The following is an 18,826-nucleotide window of genomic DNA, read 5'->3' on the forward strand; positions in this document are numbered from 1 at the left end:
TAAAGCCTGTATTTCATTTATGTATATATGTTTTAATTTAAGATTGAATAATTAATTCTTTTCAATAGAATAATTTTTTTTTATAATAATATGTTTGATTATTTAGCTATAATAATACAAGATATAAAATATTAATCCTTAATTTTATCTATATTTAATTCATTATTTTATAATTTATAAAAATATAAAATGAAGTTTAAATGAATTATAGAACTTCTGAATTATACATATATAGTATATATTCTCAATTATAAAACTTCAGTCATTATTATTATTACTTCATACAAATATATAATAAATAAAATTTGTTATATATAAAAAAAATACGGAATGTGAAATGTTTAAGTTACATTATTGTAAATATAAATGATATTTTGCATGTACTTTTTATCATTTAAATATGATTGGTAACCATTTATAATGATTTAGGATTCTACCAATCGTAATTTCTCATATATATTGGAAATATTTATTCGAGTTGTGAAAATATCTGTCGTTGGATGTACAAATAATTATTTACTATTGTAAGGAAAAATATATAAACACTAGATGGTTCAATGTTCGTTTTGAATTAGTGTGAGATATAAACGTCAATGGCTTACATTAGTTGTGCATGTTGCTTGTAACGATCAAAAAGTAACGAGATAGATTTTCGCGATCTATATATTTTCTCTAGTTTGACAGTAAACGACGACACAATGGCTGGAGTCCGGGATGAAATTTTAGCTAACTTTCAGGTAATTTATTGGATGTTTAATTATTTGTTAATTTTAAATAGAACATAGATTTTAGGTTATGATGTATGTATTAATGACATTGACAGTAGTAGAAAAAATGTATAAACATAAAACAATATTTTCGTTTGTTTCATTTTCAATTTGTCAAAATTTTAACAATATTTAAAAATATATAAATATAAAAATCATTTAAATAATATTCTCTGATGGTATTTGGTACTTTATATTTTTGAACTCTTTTTGGTGTGTTGTCTTCTTTTGTCTTTATTGTATTTATGGATTATAAAACAAAGACTATAAAATTAAAAGTATAAAAAGGAATTTTAAAAAAGAATTTTATTATTTATTAATTTATGATATTAAAATAAAATATTATAATATATTATTTAAAAATTAATTTTATATTAATATTTATATTAATTAGTTACTAGTTTAGAATAAATAAATATAAGTTGCTTTTTAGGCATGTACAGGAATTGATGATGTTGGTGATGCCATTAAATATTTAGAAGAATCAAATTGGGATTTATTGGTAAATTTTTCTATGTAAATTCATTTTGTTTTTTATATGTAGAAATAAATAATTTAAATAATGTTATATTATATTATAGGCAGCAGTAAATCAAGCTATGCTTCGTAGTACACAATTACCTTCTGAAATAAGTCCAGATATAGAAATGATAGAAGAAATTGAAAGAATGCCACAATCACATTCATTTTCATCTCAAACTAATTGTGATTCTAAAAATAATTCCATAATGGAAGTAACAGAAAATTCAAAACCAGGAACAAGTAAATCTAAAACTTGTGAAAGAGAAAGGACACTTACATTCCATGTTAATCATCTTAATAATGAATATGAAATAAATTTATCAGAATTTTCATCTTTAAGTAAGTTTTATTAAATAATTTTTTTTATTTGTTACATTTATTTATTGTTAGATCAAAGATGATATAAAATAACTGATATAAAATAAAATATAAAGATATTTATTATTATAATTATAATAAATATATATTATTATAATATTTACAGAGGATCTCAAACAACTTATATGGGTACAAACAAATGTCCCACCTTGCCAACAGCGTCTTTATGGATGGAAAAAAGAACCAAAATCAGATTATAGATCATTACAATCATTAGATTTACCAAAAGAAAATACCTTATACATGTCTCCTATAACAGAAGATGTTGATTTAACAACTGATATGTAAGTAAATTTTTTAAAAATTATATATATTTATATTTATATAAATTTATTAAATATTTCATTAATTAATTTTTTACTATTTTTATAGTGTGAGTTTATCAAAACGAATGACTCAAACATATACTTTAAACATAAGAGATGAAATAAACAAGGAAACATATAATTTGAAATTTCCTGGAACAAATACAGTTTTGGATGTAAAATCTGGTATTTATTCATTAACAGCTGTTCCAGTTCGAAATCAACAATGGAAAGGCTGGCCAAATTCAGTAAAAAATGATAATGTTATGTTAGCCCAAAGTGGAATTTCTTATCCAGAACATGATTTATCTGTAAATGAACTTCCCATGAAAGAAGAAAAAAAGGTATTAATAATTATGTTATAAATATACATAGCATTAAAATAATACTTTGTTATTTTTAGGATGTCATAGATTTAATTGAAAGTGATAGTTCTATAGATGAAGATGATATAGAAGATGATATTTTTGTAGATAATGTCAGATCTACAAAAACTCAACGTCTTAGTAAGTAAATTAAATTTACTTAATAAGTATTTTAAATTTCAATTTTTTAATATTAATTTTTTTTATTATATTAATCCAATAACTTATCATTTACAGTGCCAGAAAATGTAGCAGATGAAACAATAGGTACAATGCATTTTGCAGAAGAATTTGAAAAACGATATGGACCAGCACATCCAGAATTTTTTACTGGTACATTTAAAGATGCAGTTAAAGAATCATGTTTAAAGCCAGCAAAAGAGGTTAGTAATTATTATTTAAAAAACATTGTTTACCTTATATAAAATTGTAAATTTATGATGTTACAGAGAAAATTATTAGCTGTATATTTGCATCATGATAATAGTGTATTAGCAAATGTATGCTGCACACAATTATTAAGTTGTGAAGCTGTACTCCAAGTTTTATCTGCAAATTTCATAGTATGGGGTTGGGATATTACATTTGAATCTAATAAACAAAAGTATATATATATATATATATTTAATTGTAAAAAATATTTTTTTATAATATGAAATCTTTTTTTATAAAATATTTTATTTGAATTGAATATTTTAGATTTCTTTCATCTGTAAAGCAAACATTAGGATCATTTGCAACATTAGCTATGGAAAATATAGATATTGATACTTTACCTGCTCTTGTAATTATAATGAGAGCTAGATCCATTACAGAAATGTTTACAGTAATACATGCCAATGTGGGAGTAAATGAATTATTAACTAATTTAATTCATGTTGTCGAAGTATTTCAGGTAAATAAATATTTAATATATGGCTTTAGATAATTAATATACGATATTAATATGATATTTATCATTAAATTTCCATTTCTGAAAAATAGGAACAAAGACGTACCGATATTGGTGTTGAAGAAGAAAGACAAGCTAGAGAAAGAGTAAAACAAGAACAAGATAGAGCATATCAGGAAAGTTTAGCTGCAGATAGGTATATTAAAAATAATTATTAATTAATAAAATGTTTCGAAATTATATTGTATAGTATTTTAATATAAAAGAATAAATAAATAAATAGTGTGTATGTGTTATATATGTATATTTTTTTTAGAGCGAAAGAAGAAGCAAAACAAATACAAGAAGAATTAGAAAAGCAACGAAAAGAACAAGCAGAAAACGAAAGGTTGGCTGAAGAAGCAAGAAAAGAAGCTCATAGACAGGCAGTAGAATCGAGTTTACCACCTGAACCACAACAAGGAACTGGTGATGGAGTGTTAAAAGTACGAGTGCGGCTTCCAGCTGGAAAATTTCTAGAGCGCAGATTTCAATCTGATACACCTCTACAAACACTTCTTAACTTTCTCATTGTGGAAGGTTATCCAACAGAAGAATACAAAGTTCTGTGTAGTTGGCCTCGAAGGGATGTAAGTAGATGATGTAAGCACTTAAGTTCTTATTACATAAATGTGCTTTCTCTTTTATTAAGTTAAATCAATGTATATGTATGCACACACATACATATATGCAATTTTTGAATAAATTTCACAATATTTAATAGAATTAATTTTTTAAATTTATTTAAATTTAATTTCTGTATTTGTTTCAGTTAACATCTATGGATTCAAAACTCACTCTTATGGATTTAAAATTCTGTCCTCAAGAAACAGTAATTTTAGAAGAACGATAAGTAATTTGTTGTAATTAAATTAAAATGTAGAATTTAAGCATTGCAATATTCTGAAAGTGTTATTTATTTAACAAGTTTTGAATAGTTATCAGTTAGTATGAGTTCAGTTTATTGTGCAACTACATTTTTATGCTGTATCTTTTCGTACTATTCATTCGTACGACAAATGTAGTCTTATATTATAAAAAGTCCTTTCCATGCATGTGCATTGTATATTTTAAATTCCTAAAAATAAATTACATTTCAAAAAACCTCAAACAAAAGTAGCCTTTTGTTTGTCGTTACCATGATTGCAAGAAATATTTAAAAATATATTAAAGGAGTTCAATTTGTAATAAATATAAATGGAATTTGTAATAAAAAAATATATTTTGAATAATATTAAATTTTTTAAAGAATTTTTATTACAAATACAAAGATGCAGCAAAGACAATGTCACGTTTTATAAGTTTAATTGCTTCACTAAATTTATTTTCTAAGTCCGTATTTCCAATATTTTTGGCTGCTTGACATAATTGTCTAAGAACTTCTTCTAAACGACGCATACATCTTATAATAGAACCTAGAATTAATTGAAATTATAATATTTTCAAAAAAATAAATATAAAGATATTTGATAATTTAGTAAAAAAAAAAAAAAAAAAAAAAAAAATGTAAAAATTTTGAAATATACCTTCAAATATATCTGTCATTTTACAAATTTGTAAAAAAGTAGCTCCTTTACACCAAGCATATACAACATCCATTAAATATGGCTTAAATCGTTCTACATATGTATCTTCATCTAATTCTAGATTAGCTTCTGTAGATACTTTTGCTATTCTTCGAGCTAAATCTTGCATTTGTCTAAGTGGACCACTTAATTCTTCAGTACTCTTAGGCATTTCATTTGATTTATCGTCGCAAACAAAACAACTAATTAATGCAACCATTTGTGGTACACTTAATGAATTAAATAAACCATTAAAAATCATTTCTGTCATTAATAATTCGTCAGCTCCATTAAGTTCACAAGCCACTCTGCCTTTTAATTCTATAACATCTGATGCTGTACAATAGGCCATTCTTCGCAATACTCGTTTTCTACATTTTAATTCATCCATTTGAAGTATTGATTTAGCTTGTTTTAATTCTAATTTAGCTTGTTTTAACTGATTACCTAAATCTTCTTTATGTAAAAATTGTTCATATAGAATATTTACATTAGGATCCTAAGATAAAAAATAATAAAATATTTGTTTTAAAAATATTATAAAATATTAAAAAATATTACAAATTAAAAAAATATGTGAGAAGATAATATTATCACCTTATGTAAAGGATGAGCATATAATTTTTCTTCTAATACTTCAATTTTTTTAACAATATCTTTGAAAGCATCGTCTTCAATATGCATATCTGTAATAGGATTTAACAATGGTGGCCCATCTGGAAATCTTTTTTTTACTTCTTGTATTGTTTTTAATACGCTTTTTCTATTATCAGATGGTCTTAAATCTTTTGGATAATATAATCTAAGTGAACTAATTTGAGAAATTAATGTATGTATAACAGGAACTACTTCCATGTCACCTTCTTCTCCTTCTCGACAAGGTACAGGACATCCTTCACTAGAGTTTTTAGAAATGTGAAGTAGTATATCAATAATGATAACAGTATTTTCTCTTATTGGATTTTTAGGATTTTTCTTTTTGAAATTTACAATTATACCCCAATCAAACATTTCATTTTCATTTTTTACCTACAATTGCCAATATAATTAAAAAAAATAATTTTATTAAAATATTTCTAATATAAATGTTATACATAAATATTTACTTTTACTAATCTTCCAGGTTGTAAAAATGGAAGTAAATATTCTGGTTTTGTTAAAAAACATCTAAATTCAGTGCTAAGATGTTCAAGTTGCTCACGTATATCATGGTAGGAAGATATGTGATTATACTTATCAATAGTTACTGCATTATATGCACCTTGCAAATCCTTTACTTCTACAATGATATGTGTAAAATATAAATATATATATATGAATATATAAAGATATTTTTACATAAAAATGTAAAAATATTTTATTTTGATTTAAAATTTAGAAATAAATAGATTTACTTACTATTGTATAGATCTGGAATAGAGGCTTGATTTTGAAATTGATAAAAACTTCTCTCAAGCATATATTCAGGATTAATTTCTTCAACTCTCAAAAGATTTAAAACCATATTATAAGTTAAATGAAAGGCTGAATTAATAGGATCTGGTTTTCCTTGTACAATTGCTTTACCAACAACTGGACTAACTTGTTCATCTATCATTAATATTACTATTCCCTTTTCATCTAAACCTCTTCTGCCTGCTCGACCAGACATTTGTATATATTCTCCAGATGTAATCCAACGAAAGTCTTTACCATCAAATTTTCGTGATGCTGTAAATAAAACTGTTCGTGCCGGCATATTTAATCCCATAGCAAAAGTTTCTGTTGCAAATAATGCTTTTATTAATCCTTCACCAAATAATATTTCTACAGTTTCTTTCAGAATAGGTAAAAGTCCACCATGATGAATACCTATTCCTCGTCTTAAAAGTGGTAATACATTTTCAACTTGTGGTAAACGTCGATCTTCTTCATTAAGAACATCCATAGCATTATTAAATACTTCATCTACCAACTTTTTTTCTTCTAATGTATTCAAATCTAATTTAGCCATTTGCATGGCATATATTTCACAATCTTTTTTGGAAAAGCTAAATATAATTACAGGTGCAAAATTTCTTTCCATAATCATTTTAACCATTTTAAAGATATTTGTTTGTCCAGCATTTGATGGACGAATACCACCTTTGCGACCTTTACTATCCCCTTTAGCTGCATCACTATGTTGCAAACAAGCCATTGCTCTGTTAAAATTCTCTTCTTTAAATTGTCCCATTTCATCCACAACCTACATATAAATATAAATATATATTATTTAAATGAAATCTTCATTTTATAACAAATAATTTATTTATTATAGTTTTTACAAACCAAATGAATACCATCTCCACCAACAGGAAATATATAATGTTGTAAAGGAGTTGGTCTGTAATCTGTATAAACAACATGACATGGTTGCTTATGTAAATGTGCAACCCATTCTACAAATTGTCTAGCATTAGGTATAGTAGCAGAAAGAAATACATAGTGCACATTGTCTGGTAATAATATTAATGTTTCTTCCCATACAACTCCCCTTTCTTTATCACGCATATAATGAATTTCATCAAAAATTACCCATCCAACTTCACGCATTACCTTAAATGTTACATATATTATTTAAGTTATTATCATTTATATACAATATAATATAATAAAATTTTTAAAAACCTCAGATCCACGATAAAGCATATTTCTTAAGATTTCAGTAGTCATAATAAGTACACTTGCTGTTGGATTAATTGTTACATCTCCAGTTACTAAACCTACATCTTTAAATTCTTCAAAAAATTCTCTATACTTTTGATTACTTAATGCCTTTATAGGTGTTGTATAAATTACTCTTTGCTTATCTCTTAATGAACATGCTATTGCATATCTGTAAAGTTTTGAAAATTATCTATATGATTATAATAATAAATATTAATCTAATCTAAAACTTATTCAAATTTCAAATACATACTCTGCAACAACAGTTTTACCAGCTGATGTATGTGCAGAAACTAAAACAGATTGATTATTTTCAATACATAAGATTGCTTCTTTTTGGAAAGGATCTAATACAAATTTGTATTCTTTTGCTGGTTTGCTTTGTTTACTCTCTAATGGTACATATTCGTAATCTGGAGGAACTGCAACTTCATGTGTACATGACTCAATTGTTTCTATTGTATGTATTTTAATACGTGGTGCTAATTCTTCTATACTATACAAATTTTAAAAATATATATATTCAAAAATAGTTATCAAATAGTTTAAATGAAATTTTACAAAAAATTTTATAAAAAGACTTACTTTAAATCTTCCAATACAGAATCGGATCGCAATTTTTTAGAAACTAATTCATCAGAATCATTTTCAAATTCTCGTTTAGTGCCACTTTCTAAATTAGTTTTCCTGTGTTATTATTTTTTATGTATTATTTCTTTTAATTAAAAATATTTCTTATATTATATTTAAAATATCAATATAATAGAGAGGTTATGGAATAGTTTATACTTACTTTTCATTAAACGATGTATTTAAATCTTCATTTCTTGGTTTCATTGGAGTTGGAATCACTTCTACTATATCTTCTGCTTCTTCAAAAACATCAAATAAATCTTCAGTAAAATTAGCCATTATAAATATAAATTTACGCGAAGTATGTACAATTTTCATCGATTCTTGGGACAAATCAAGATTGTTTATATTTATCGATATTTTATATCAACTATCGATTATATAATTATATCGAATGACAAATCGATCATCGACTAATTTTAAATTTTATATCATCTTTTTACATTAATTTTATATAATTTTATTAATTTTCTTATTTCAAATATACAAATATATACTTCAAAATCATGAATTCAAATACATATAAAAATGGATATTCGTTTCTTTTTTTTGATACATTGTATAATTGTTTTGTATCAATATAGACAAATAAATATTTTATTTTTTTGTACATGACAAAATTTACCATAAAAATGCAGGTATATATCAATTGATTATGATTATTAATTTTTTATTGTTATATAAAAAAATGATATAATTTTATTTAATAAAATTTGACTAAAGAATTTTTCAGTATACATTGCTTACTTATTTCTATTTTGAACATTTATATCTTGTTAACTCTACATATCATTTGATTGAATCTCAGATAAGATATAGAATAATAGATATAATATTTAATACATTTTTTGTTCTATTTTTTGTTTATTAGGATTTCCTTATCATTTTAGTTTCATTCTCAATATTATCCATATTAATAATAATTGAAATTGAAATTAAAATTTTAACAAAAATTGCAAATAAAAAATAGAACAAATATTTGTATAAATTATTTATACAAATTATAATTATTTATATGTTTATTTATATATTTATATAAATTATTGAGATAGATAATTGAAATGATAGTTTCACGCTATTGTGTATATTTTTTTAATTATAAAAAACTATTTATATTAAATAAAAAGAAACTTAATTAGAAATCAAAAAAAATATTATTATGCATATTATTTTTAATTTGTTTTTCACTTTATCAAACTTTTATTTGTAATTTATTTTAAAATAAATGCTCATCTCGAATTGATCATAATGCGATATTAATTTATAAATTAGTATAATTATTCTAGATTATATTTTTAATTTAATTAATTAAATTTAATTTTTTTTTAAATGTTTAAAAATTATAAGTTTTTCAAATATTTAAAAATCATTTATATATGAAGTAATTATAAATTAAAGAATTCAAAAAGAAATAATAAAATGATTCATATTCCATACTTCATTTGTGGTTACGCGCTAAAAATAAATATGAAAATAAATAAAATATAAATAAATAATAATACAAAGATAGAGATAATAAAAATTGAGCAATTAATATCATTTGCAGAGTGCCACAAATGAAGTATAGAAAAGATAAGAAATAAGATAGAAATAAGATAAAATAAACCATGAGCACCATCTTGAATATCTCTTTAAATCAAGATAAGAATTGAAGATCAGTGCCATCATCTTTTAAATATTAGAAACATTTTTTCAATATTCAATATATACTAGTAATTTTTAATTTTTACCCTATTTTACCCTGTTTTTGAAGAAATGTCTTTAATATTCGAGAGATGGCATTGATAATTTATTCTTATTCTATCTCTATTTTTTTCTTATTATTTGTTATCTTTTCTACGTTTCTATATTTTATTTGCGATATTCTGCAAATAATTTTAATATTTTTAGTCTATTTCTATTCTTTTTTTGTTATTTACTTTTTTTTCTATATTTGCTGTGTAAGATTTATATACTCAAGAGGTTCCGATATCTAATTAATTTTATTATAATGATTAATAATTTTTTTATATATGTAGTGTAAAAATGTACATATTTTTTTTATATACAATATTTATACACAAATTAATTCACATCCCCTACTTCATTTGTAGTTACACGCTAAAAGTAAATATGGGTAAAATATAAATAATATATAATATAATAAATATAATACATTTTAAAAATATATTTTATATATTTAATGAAATAGTATCGAAAGTTTTTGTGAATATATGATGTCATTAAATTTCTTATTAATTCATTCTTCGTCCTTCCTATAGAATAGGACGTCTCTATTTTTATATGCATTTTCTCTTATAAATCTTAGATACTTTAGATTAATTTTAATGAATTTTTAATACTAAATTACTGTTTATTATATTATTTTTATTTATTTCATTATTAATTTCATAAATATGCAAATATCGTAAATTTTATATATTTATTTTTTCTTATATAAAATAAATTATTAAATATTATTTATATTATTAAATATTTATTATTCTCTTAATTAATTTAAATAAATCAAAATAGAAATGTAGATAAAATGAATAATTAATATTTATTATGTGAATGTAATAGCAGAAAGATTATGAGATTGAAGATTTTGAATGAGTAACGTTTACGCTACGAAGAAACGGGACTTTCAGTTTCTTTTGGGAGTTTGTGAGTGGAACGTCGCGAGTGTAACGGTCACGCTAGCACGCGTGTGAAAGTTTTATCTTCAGAGCGCCCAGCCTCCTTCATACAAAGTGTATTGACATAGAAAGAAAATTGAAACAGGCTTGCTTAAAGGTACTTAAAAATATATATATAAATTTTAAGAAAAAAAAAAATTTTTAAATTCAATTTATAATTATAAAAATTAAGAATTATACATTAATTTAATTATTTAAATTTTAATTCTCCAATTAATTATTTTTTTTATAAATTTTTTTTATAATCGTTTCTAGTCATGTTACTGATATTTTTTTCTTTGAATTTTTTATTTCTCATAATAATAATCAATCTTTTTTCAAGATTTTTATATCTTATTTATGAAATAATAAGAGTATCAATACAAAAAAATTAATATTTAGAAATATTTATAAATTATAAAGATTTTACTTTTAATAAGTATTATTATAATTTATAACGTATTATTTTTTTATTTTAATTATTAATAATAAAAATTTATAATAGATATTATATATATTATAATATATATTATATAATATAATTATAATATATATAGATATTATTTATTTATAGTATATTTATAGTATATATTATTTATTATTTATTATATAGCTCTTTTGATGATTCAGCTTATAATTTTTTTAAGTTGTATGCATATATTTTAAAAAAATGAATATATAAATAATAGTTTTATTTTAATTTTTTAACAAATTAATTAATTAATTAATTAAATTATAAATTATAAAATCAATGAATATGATAATAATATAATACTATGTTTTAATAACAGACGATGCTTATATATACCATAAGAACACCTGCAGTATTGTATTTGCATTGATTATATATCGTTTAATTAGTTAAGATTATATATTGTTTTAACTAGTTACTCTTCGGATATATATTTCCAAAAGTTTAGTCGTTACTCTTATTTAGAAATTATTTTTATTTTTAATTTAAATTATTTAATTCATAAAATAAAATTCTAAAATATTTGCAAATGATTTTGTATTTTGATTATTCAGTTAAGTCTCTTTGATTTTTTCTTTCTCTAATAAAAATTTGCAAATTTTATCTTCGATATTTTATTAAAAATATATTACATTACGTCACGATTTTTTTTTCTAAAAAATTTTATCTAAAATAATTAATTAATTATGACAGTATAACAATTAGATTAATTGCAATTTAAGTGTACATATAATAACAATTTGAATAAAATTGACTTAGAAAACGAATATGAATATATATTTAAAAAAAAATATTATAAAAAAAAAGTATTATATAATAGTAATAATAAAGGGAAATAAATATTCAATGAAATATATATATATGTATACATATTAGATTCGAAAGATGTAGAAACATGAAATAATCAATGATCCATGAATCATCGTGTTTTAGTCGAAAATTCAGAGTCTATTCAATTCTTAACTACACATCCCGGAAAATCTTTAATCATTTATTTTTATAAATCGTTAATTATTATTCTTTTATAGCCTAAATAAATCATTTTATCTTTGTTGTAATAATGTAATAAAAATTTTGTAAATCTTTTATAAAATGCAATAATATCAGAAATTTAAAATAATTTTAATTAATAATTTAAGAAAATATTCTCTTCAAATTATTCAAATTTTAAAATCAAACTTTAGTAAATAAAACTTCAGTAATAAATGGAAATTAATTTTTTCTACCTATGTTTTTGATTTCAATCAGCTTTTCATGAATAAATTTTTATTATTATTAATTATTAATTCTATTAATTATTAATAATATTAATTATTAAAAATAATAATTATAATTATTATTTTATTAAATTATAATAATAATTATAATTATTATTATATTAATTATTAATTTTATATTAAAAATCTAATGATTTTCATTTCAATTATTTTCAAGATACATTGTATGTTTTATATAATATTTACAATATATAAAAATAAAATACATATCCCATAATAATTATATGCACATAAAGATTCAAAATATACAATACATTACAAAATAGATATATTTTAATTTAAATTGAAAATAAATTATAAATATAAGTAAAATTTCCATGTAATTTATTTTATTAATTATCGTTAATTAGATGTTTTGATTGAAATAATTATTAATAGTTTTTATTTATATAATAAATTATTTTTTATTTACAAAAAATATCTTATGTAAAAATTTTAATATTTATTTCTTAATTTCAATATTCTATTTATGATTTGAATAACTATATTTCAATAAAAAATAAAAATAAAAAATAAAAATAAAAAAAATATCTTAGTAAGAAGGATGTTAAATCATATATTTTTCTTTGGCTATTGCATCGTATGTTCAAAGTACTTCAATATGAGTACTTATATGTAAAAACAACAAAATCTAATTGTTTGTTAAATATATAGATATGCTCATTATCATAAAGCAATTGTTTTGTATTTCTTTTCGTGAAAAAAAAAATACTATACTATATTATAATATAAATATATTATTATTCTATATATAATACTATATATTATTCTTTGACTATTTGGTCTATTTTAACGCTAAATTTTGAACATATTTATTCATTGATATGAAATCTACATATATGAAAGTTATGTTTTGTATTTTGTATGTTTGATATTATAAATTTGTATTACATATTACATATTATTAACCAATATTTTCAGATTTTCATTTTATTGCAGTTATATGAATTAATATTAATATCTACATCATTATTTATAAATTTTTCATTAATTATCAATTTTAATATAAAATAAAATACATAATTCAATAATATATTATTTTTATATTGTATTTATTCAAAATAAAAAATAATAAATTAATTTGTATGTTCAAATATTTTCTTATTTGTAACATTAAATAAATGTAAATTTTTTGTTTTAAAATGAAAATCATATTATTACAATATTAATTTTATAGTATTATAATATTTATATTTATATTAATATAAATTAAATAATTTATAATTTATTAATATTTATAATTTATATAATTTATATTTATATTATATATTATATATTATATATATTATATATTATATTATATTATATATTATATATTTTTATAATATAATTTATAATTAACTAAATCTCCAAAACTATTTCAAAATGAATATGAAATAAATTTTTGATTAATTTTATAAAAAAAAAATAAAAAAAGAAAAAAAAACAAAAAAAAAGAAAAACGAAAAAAACAAGGAAAAGATTTATTTAATTATAAATTATACATAACATTTTCGTATAAGGTCGTGAAAATGGATATGAAAAAATTTTTTTCGGATCTGGTAACTAAGAATTAAGAAGACAAGTTTGCTCCTTTCAAATGTAGGAAAGTAGTATAACGGAGAATTGCGGAATTTATTTTCGAATCATGGAGCAGTCCGTTTTCATATGACAAACCTGAATAAGTGCGAGTGAAAGTTCGTAAGTTAAATATTTTTTGTAACTTTGATTTGCAGACTTCTCAAGTTTTCTACAATTTTTTATAATATATGCTATATGGTTAAATGTTTATTATTATCTTAAATTGTTAAAAATCAAAATCGTAGAATTATAAAACAAAAAGAAAATCAAATAAAGAAATAAATAAAATCACTTAATAAAAATAAGTACAAGTTACAAAATATATAATGAATTTAATATCTATTAATTTATAATAATTTATATATTTCTATATATAAATTATTCAATTACATAATGTATCTATGTAATAACGAACTTTTAATTGGAATTATATTCTTCTCCATGTATAAGACTATTAACGTAACATCAATCGACATTCCAGGGTGTAATACGTGAACATCAGACAGTGAGCTATAGTGACGTGAAAGTGGTCGACTAAAAGAGGCGGAATGCAGAGTGTTAGGCGCTACGGTGTATACACTGATCCATGGTACCAGGTAATTGGAGTACCATGTTTATATGTGTTTGTATATACATGAACCATACTTTTAAAATACTATAATTATCAACTCATTAAACATCAGTTTTATCTAATATTTTTAAATATTCGTTTTTTACTTAAAATTTATTTTATTATAACAATATTCAATCCTTTAAATTACAATATTTCATAACTATAAATATTGAATTTTTAATAAAATCATTATTATAAAATTAATATGTTGCACTTTAATATCATTTTGAATTATAAAATAACCAATTATATTATAAAATTTAAAGAATGTAAGAATATGAAAATAATCATCATAATCATCATAAAATATCAATATAAAAAATATTAAATAATGACAAAATTGTTTTTCAAAAAATTATACAATAAAGCATAATTATTGTAAAAATTTTGCATTATTTTATATTTTCATCGGTTTATAAAGAATGTCCTAAATAACGTAATATTTATTTCATGTTGTGTCCAATTTCTTACGTGAACATGACAAATGTGAAAGCGACCTTGAAACTTTGGAACATCCTTCGCATCAATACTAATGTCCAATAAGTATCTATTCAAAAAGATTTCTCTCTAATAAATCAGATTATATAGTTAGAATTTCGAATTTAAACAAATTTAAATTATAATGTTAATTTAATCAATTATATAGTATTTGTTAAATTATAATTTTTTTTCTATAAATATATAACTAATGATAAATTACAAAATAGTAATTTTATAAATTTAAACAGAGTTTAATAAATCAGTTTTATAAAATTTAATAAATATATTCTTTATATTGATGCTTAAATAATAATTATATTGAAAATAATATTTATATTATATTTTACAGTGATAATATTAAGAAGATATAAAAAAATGTTGAAATATTAATGAAAATGAAGGAATTTAAGAATGAAAGCAAACAACTATTTGTTCGAAGTCAATTATTCTAGACGAGCATGCAGCGATGGTTATTGGATGAACCTGCATCTGATTTATGCAGTAGCGATTATCAATCACAAATTAAGGTATAAATATGTACATTATTTATATAATATATTCAAAAAATTATCAAAATTATTCTTTAATAATAAATAAATTTTAAGAGATATATTATATATATAAAATTTTTTAAATATAAAAAAAATTAATTTAAAAATTCAATTGATAGCATTGTTTATTCGTTTATCTTTTCATTTCGTCTAACATAAATTTAAAATTGTTTATAATTAAATAAGTTTGAACCGATATTTTTATATACTAAGTTTTATATTTGTTTTGGTTTTTACAAAAAGTGTTCTATAAATATATTAACAATCTTTATATAATTAATACACTATTAATATTCTATATAAATTGATGACATTGTTAAAAATACAAAGTTACATAATAAAGTTACATAACAAAGTTTTTTAAAATTTCATGCATTAAAAATTTTACATAGGAAATATTATTGAATCGTAACAGGGAATGCTGGAACGCGGGAAATTTTATTCTAGTGCGGCAATCGCAACGGCCTTGGCAGTTTCAGATGAGAACCAAATTAATTCTGACAGTGAAATTACGAAGTTGTCTTTACATCCATCGAATGAAAGATTTGCTTGCAATAATCTGTACGCTATACCACGAGCTGATTTACACGAGATAGAATGGTAAATTAAATTTCTTCGTTTATTATTGCAATATATAAATTGTTATTCAAAATATAAATTATAAATAATCTTTGAAATTATATGATAAATAAATATTAAAATAAAGTAGAAGAAATTGTCTTTAGGATAGAAGCTGACTCGTTAGATGCTTATGTTTCAAGATTTGTAGCTGGTTTGTCAACTATAACACGAAATAATCTAAGAAAATGTTGCCGAACTTCGACCAGTTATTCCAATCATTCTCTACCATTGTCAGCTGGTTTATATTCTTGTTATACATCAATTTCCAATCAAAATTTTTTTCGAGGTATAACAATGAAAAACCAATCCAATGGAGGACTTGCTATAATTCATGAAAGTGAGGCAATTCCACGTCCTATTTGGCCGACCACATTTTTTAATTCGCGCGATCTTTATCAAAATAACGAAAATCCTGAATATGATAGTAAGTAATGATATTTTTGTATGAAGAATACGTTCTTTTTTATATTAAAAATATTAAAATGTTCATATTGTGATTTATAATTTATAATAGCTTCATACACATATTGCGGATGTTATTGCGCATATAGCTATTCATATTGCGATTGGCATTATGAAAAATCTATAAATATGTCAGCACATGAAGTTCTTCTTGAATTATCTCAAACACTGAATTCCATGATAGAAGGCAAAAATATTATGACACCAGAAGAAATATTACAAAATATTTCATATCAGATTGCGCAAAGAATTGATTTTAAAGGGGAGTTTTACGAATATATTTATCATAATTCTTCATTTTTATCGAGCAAACGATCATTTTTAAATGATACCAATCCGTATGAGTTAAGTTGTAATAAAAATTCATCATCGAAAATCAATCCAGTAAATTCAAAACTTTATAATAATGCACGAAATTCTCATCTATACAATCCTTGGTATACTTGTTTATGTACTTGTGAACGTACTCGTAGATTTCTATCTTCAAAAAATGACCAAGAAAATACAATGAATGATGAATTGAAGAGAAAAGAAAGTCCGCCTCTTATGCTTTTAATGGATAATCAATACCAAAAAATAAAATCAGAATTATTACAAAACAATATGGATAATTCTAAATCGTATGGTTGCAAATGCTTAAATCATTCAATTTTTCATAATAAAAAAATAAAAAATGTATATATGAATCGTTATATTAAAAATGATATAAAAGAAACGATTAATATCAATGAAGAAACTAAACAGGATCGGAATAAAATTATTTCTAATGATCCAGAATATTCTAAGGTAAATCTATATATTTTTAAACTAATTAATTAATTCAGATAGATTAATAAAATTAATTCAGATAGATTTTTATAATTTTATTAATAATGAACATATGATTTTATTAATGAATGAACATATCTTTATATGAGACAAAAGCATTTATTTTGAATAAATAATTAAATGAATATAATATACGTTTTTCTTGTATATAATAACAGTGCAAATAACAATATTCACAATATCAATGTAACAAACGTATCAAGACTAATGTTTCAGCAGTTGGAGTGCAGTAATGGTGATTCATTCAACAAAGATAGAATCTTCTCATCCAATAAAAATAATTGGAATTATCGTATGCAAGGATTCGCTGAAAATTTAGATTTCACGCTTGATGTTTCACGAGCAGAACGTTTGGGTCATGTAATTGCAAAAGCAAAACGGAAACGACAATGGTGCAGAGTTTTAACTGCCTTCTTTGGACTAGTCTTTTTTGTTTTAAGTGTTGTCATTGTCTCCTTATCCGTAACGAAAGGTCGTAAAGTATTTGGAAGTATGTAATGTTATTTACAAATGATAAAAACTTAATCGAAATACTCTAACTATTATAATAGTAAATATATTGACTGATACTTGCTTTATTTCTAGTACCTTACCCAAGTACTTTACGTATTTTTAGTACCTTATATTACTAAGTTAAATTAACAGGATTTAAATCCTGTTGACAATATATGGCTGTGACCATGTTCTCACATATAAATATTAATATGCAATATATATAAAAAGTAAATAAAATAATAAATAAATAATAATGAATAAAAAATAAATATTGAGCGATAATTAAGATGACAATTAATGACAATAAACAATTAAAATGAAAATTATTTATAAATATTCAAGTTATATGATAATAAATTTAAATAAATAAATTAAAAATGTAATTTCTATATTAATGTTATTGTTCTCTTAGTATAATTATTTACATTTTTATAATTCATTTTTATTAAATTAATAATATATTTTTATTAAATTAATAATATTTAATTAATAATTGAAAATACTTATCTAAAAAAATATATATTTTAATGAAAAAAATTTTTGTTCACAATTATTTAAATTATCTATTAAAATCAATAATTGCGCATGCTTTTACGAATGAGTGTACAGTACAAGTAATGTCAAATATAACTTGATGATCTATTATTATTATAAAA

The 18,826-nt window shown here is 21.6% G+C and overlaps 3 protein-coding genes across 7 annotated transcripts; 2 read left to right on the forward strand and 1 right to left on the reverse strand.

Annotated features, from left to right (window-relative positions):
• The first annotated feature begins 474 nt into the window (after window positions 1-474).
• LOC122718439 (FAS-associated factor 1) lies at window positions 475-4,462 on the forward strand. Of its 2 annotated transcripts, none has more exons than XM_043943473.1 (12): window positions 475-737; window positions 1,201-1,269; window positions 1,349-1,628; window positions 1,774-1,951; window positions 2,040-2,316; window positions 2,376-2,478; window positions 2,575-2,720; window positions 2,787-2,941; window positions 3,037-3,232; window positions 3,322-3,425; window positions 3,546-3,871; window positions 4,041-4,462. In XM_043943473.1, the coding sequence occupies exons 1-11, from the start codon at window positions 699-701 to the stop codon at window positions 3,868-3,870; spliced, it is 1,872 nt and encodes a 623-aa protein (XP_043799408.1). In that variant the 5' UTR covers window positions 475-698; the 3' UTR covers window position 3,871; window positions 4,041-4,462. The 2 variants fall into 2 exon arrangements, with proteins under 2 accessions (XP_043799408.1, XP_043799407.1); XM_043943472.1 differs by having other exon boundaries at window positions 477-737; window positions 3,546-3,858; window positions 4,041-4,459.
• Window positions 4,463-4,471: 9 nt separating this feature from the next.
• LOC122718438 (exosome RNA helicase MTR4) lies at window positions 4,472-8,475 on the reverse strand. The gene is made up of 10 exons (XM_043943471.1): window positions 8,315-8,475; window positions 8,107-8,208; window positions 7,775-8,017; window positions 7,483-7,690; window positions 7,144-7,410; window positions 6,232-7,060; window positions 5,940-6,112; window positions 5,431-5,862; window positions 4,795-5,332; window positions 4,472-4,683 (listed from the first exon to the last, which is right to left on the reverse strand). The coding sequence occupies exons 1-10, from the start codon at window positions 8,470-8,472 to the stop codon at window positions 4,526-4,528; spliced, it is 3,108 nt and encodes a 1,035-aa protein (XP_043799406.1). The 5' UTR covers window positions 8,473-8,475; the 3' UTR covers window positions 4,472-4,525.
• Window positions 8,476-10,794: 2,319 nt separating this feature from the next.
• LOC122718413 lies at window positions 10,795-18,443 on the forward strand. 4 transcript variants are annotated; one of them, XM_043943427.1, is made up of 8 exons: window positions 10,795-10,929; window positions 14,602-14,716; window positions 15,227-15,276; window positions 15,563-15,740; window positions 16,180-16,364; window positions 16,490-16,809; window positions 16,900-17,633; window positions 17,892-18,443. In XM_043943427.1, exons 4-8 carry the CDS (start codon window positions 15,672-15,674, stop codon window positions 18,171-18,173), a joined length of 1,590 nt encoding a protein of 529 aa, XP_043799362.1. In that variant the 5' UTR covers window positions 10,795-10,929; window positions 14,602-14,716; window positions 15,227-15,276; window positions 15,563-15,671; the 3' UTR covers window positions 18,174-18,443. The 4 variants fall into 4 exon arrangements, with proteins under 4 accessions (XP_043799362.1, XP_043799365.1, XP_043799366.1 ...); XM_043943430.1 differs by having other exon boundaries at window positions 17,895-18,443; XM_043943431.1 differs by having other exon boundaries at window positions 17,879-18,047.
• The last annotated feature ends 383 nt before the right edge of the window (window positions 18,444-18,826 follow it).

The sequence above is a fragment of the Apis laboriosa genome, unplaced genomic scaffold, assembly GCF_014066325.1.
Source record: "Apis laboriosa isolate Shangri-la unplaced genomic scaffold, ASM1406632v1 scaffold63_cov154, whole genome shotgun sequence".
NCBI classification, from domain to species: domain Eukaryota; kingdom Metazoa; phylum Arthropoda; class Insecta; order Hymenoptera; family Apidae; genus Apis; species Apis laboriosa.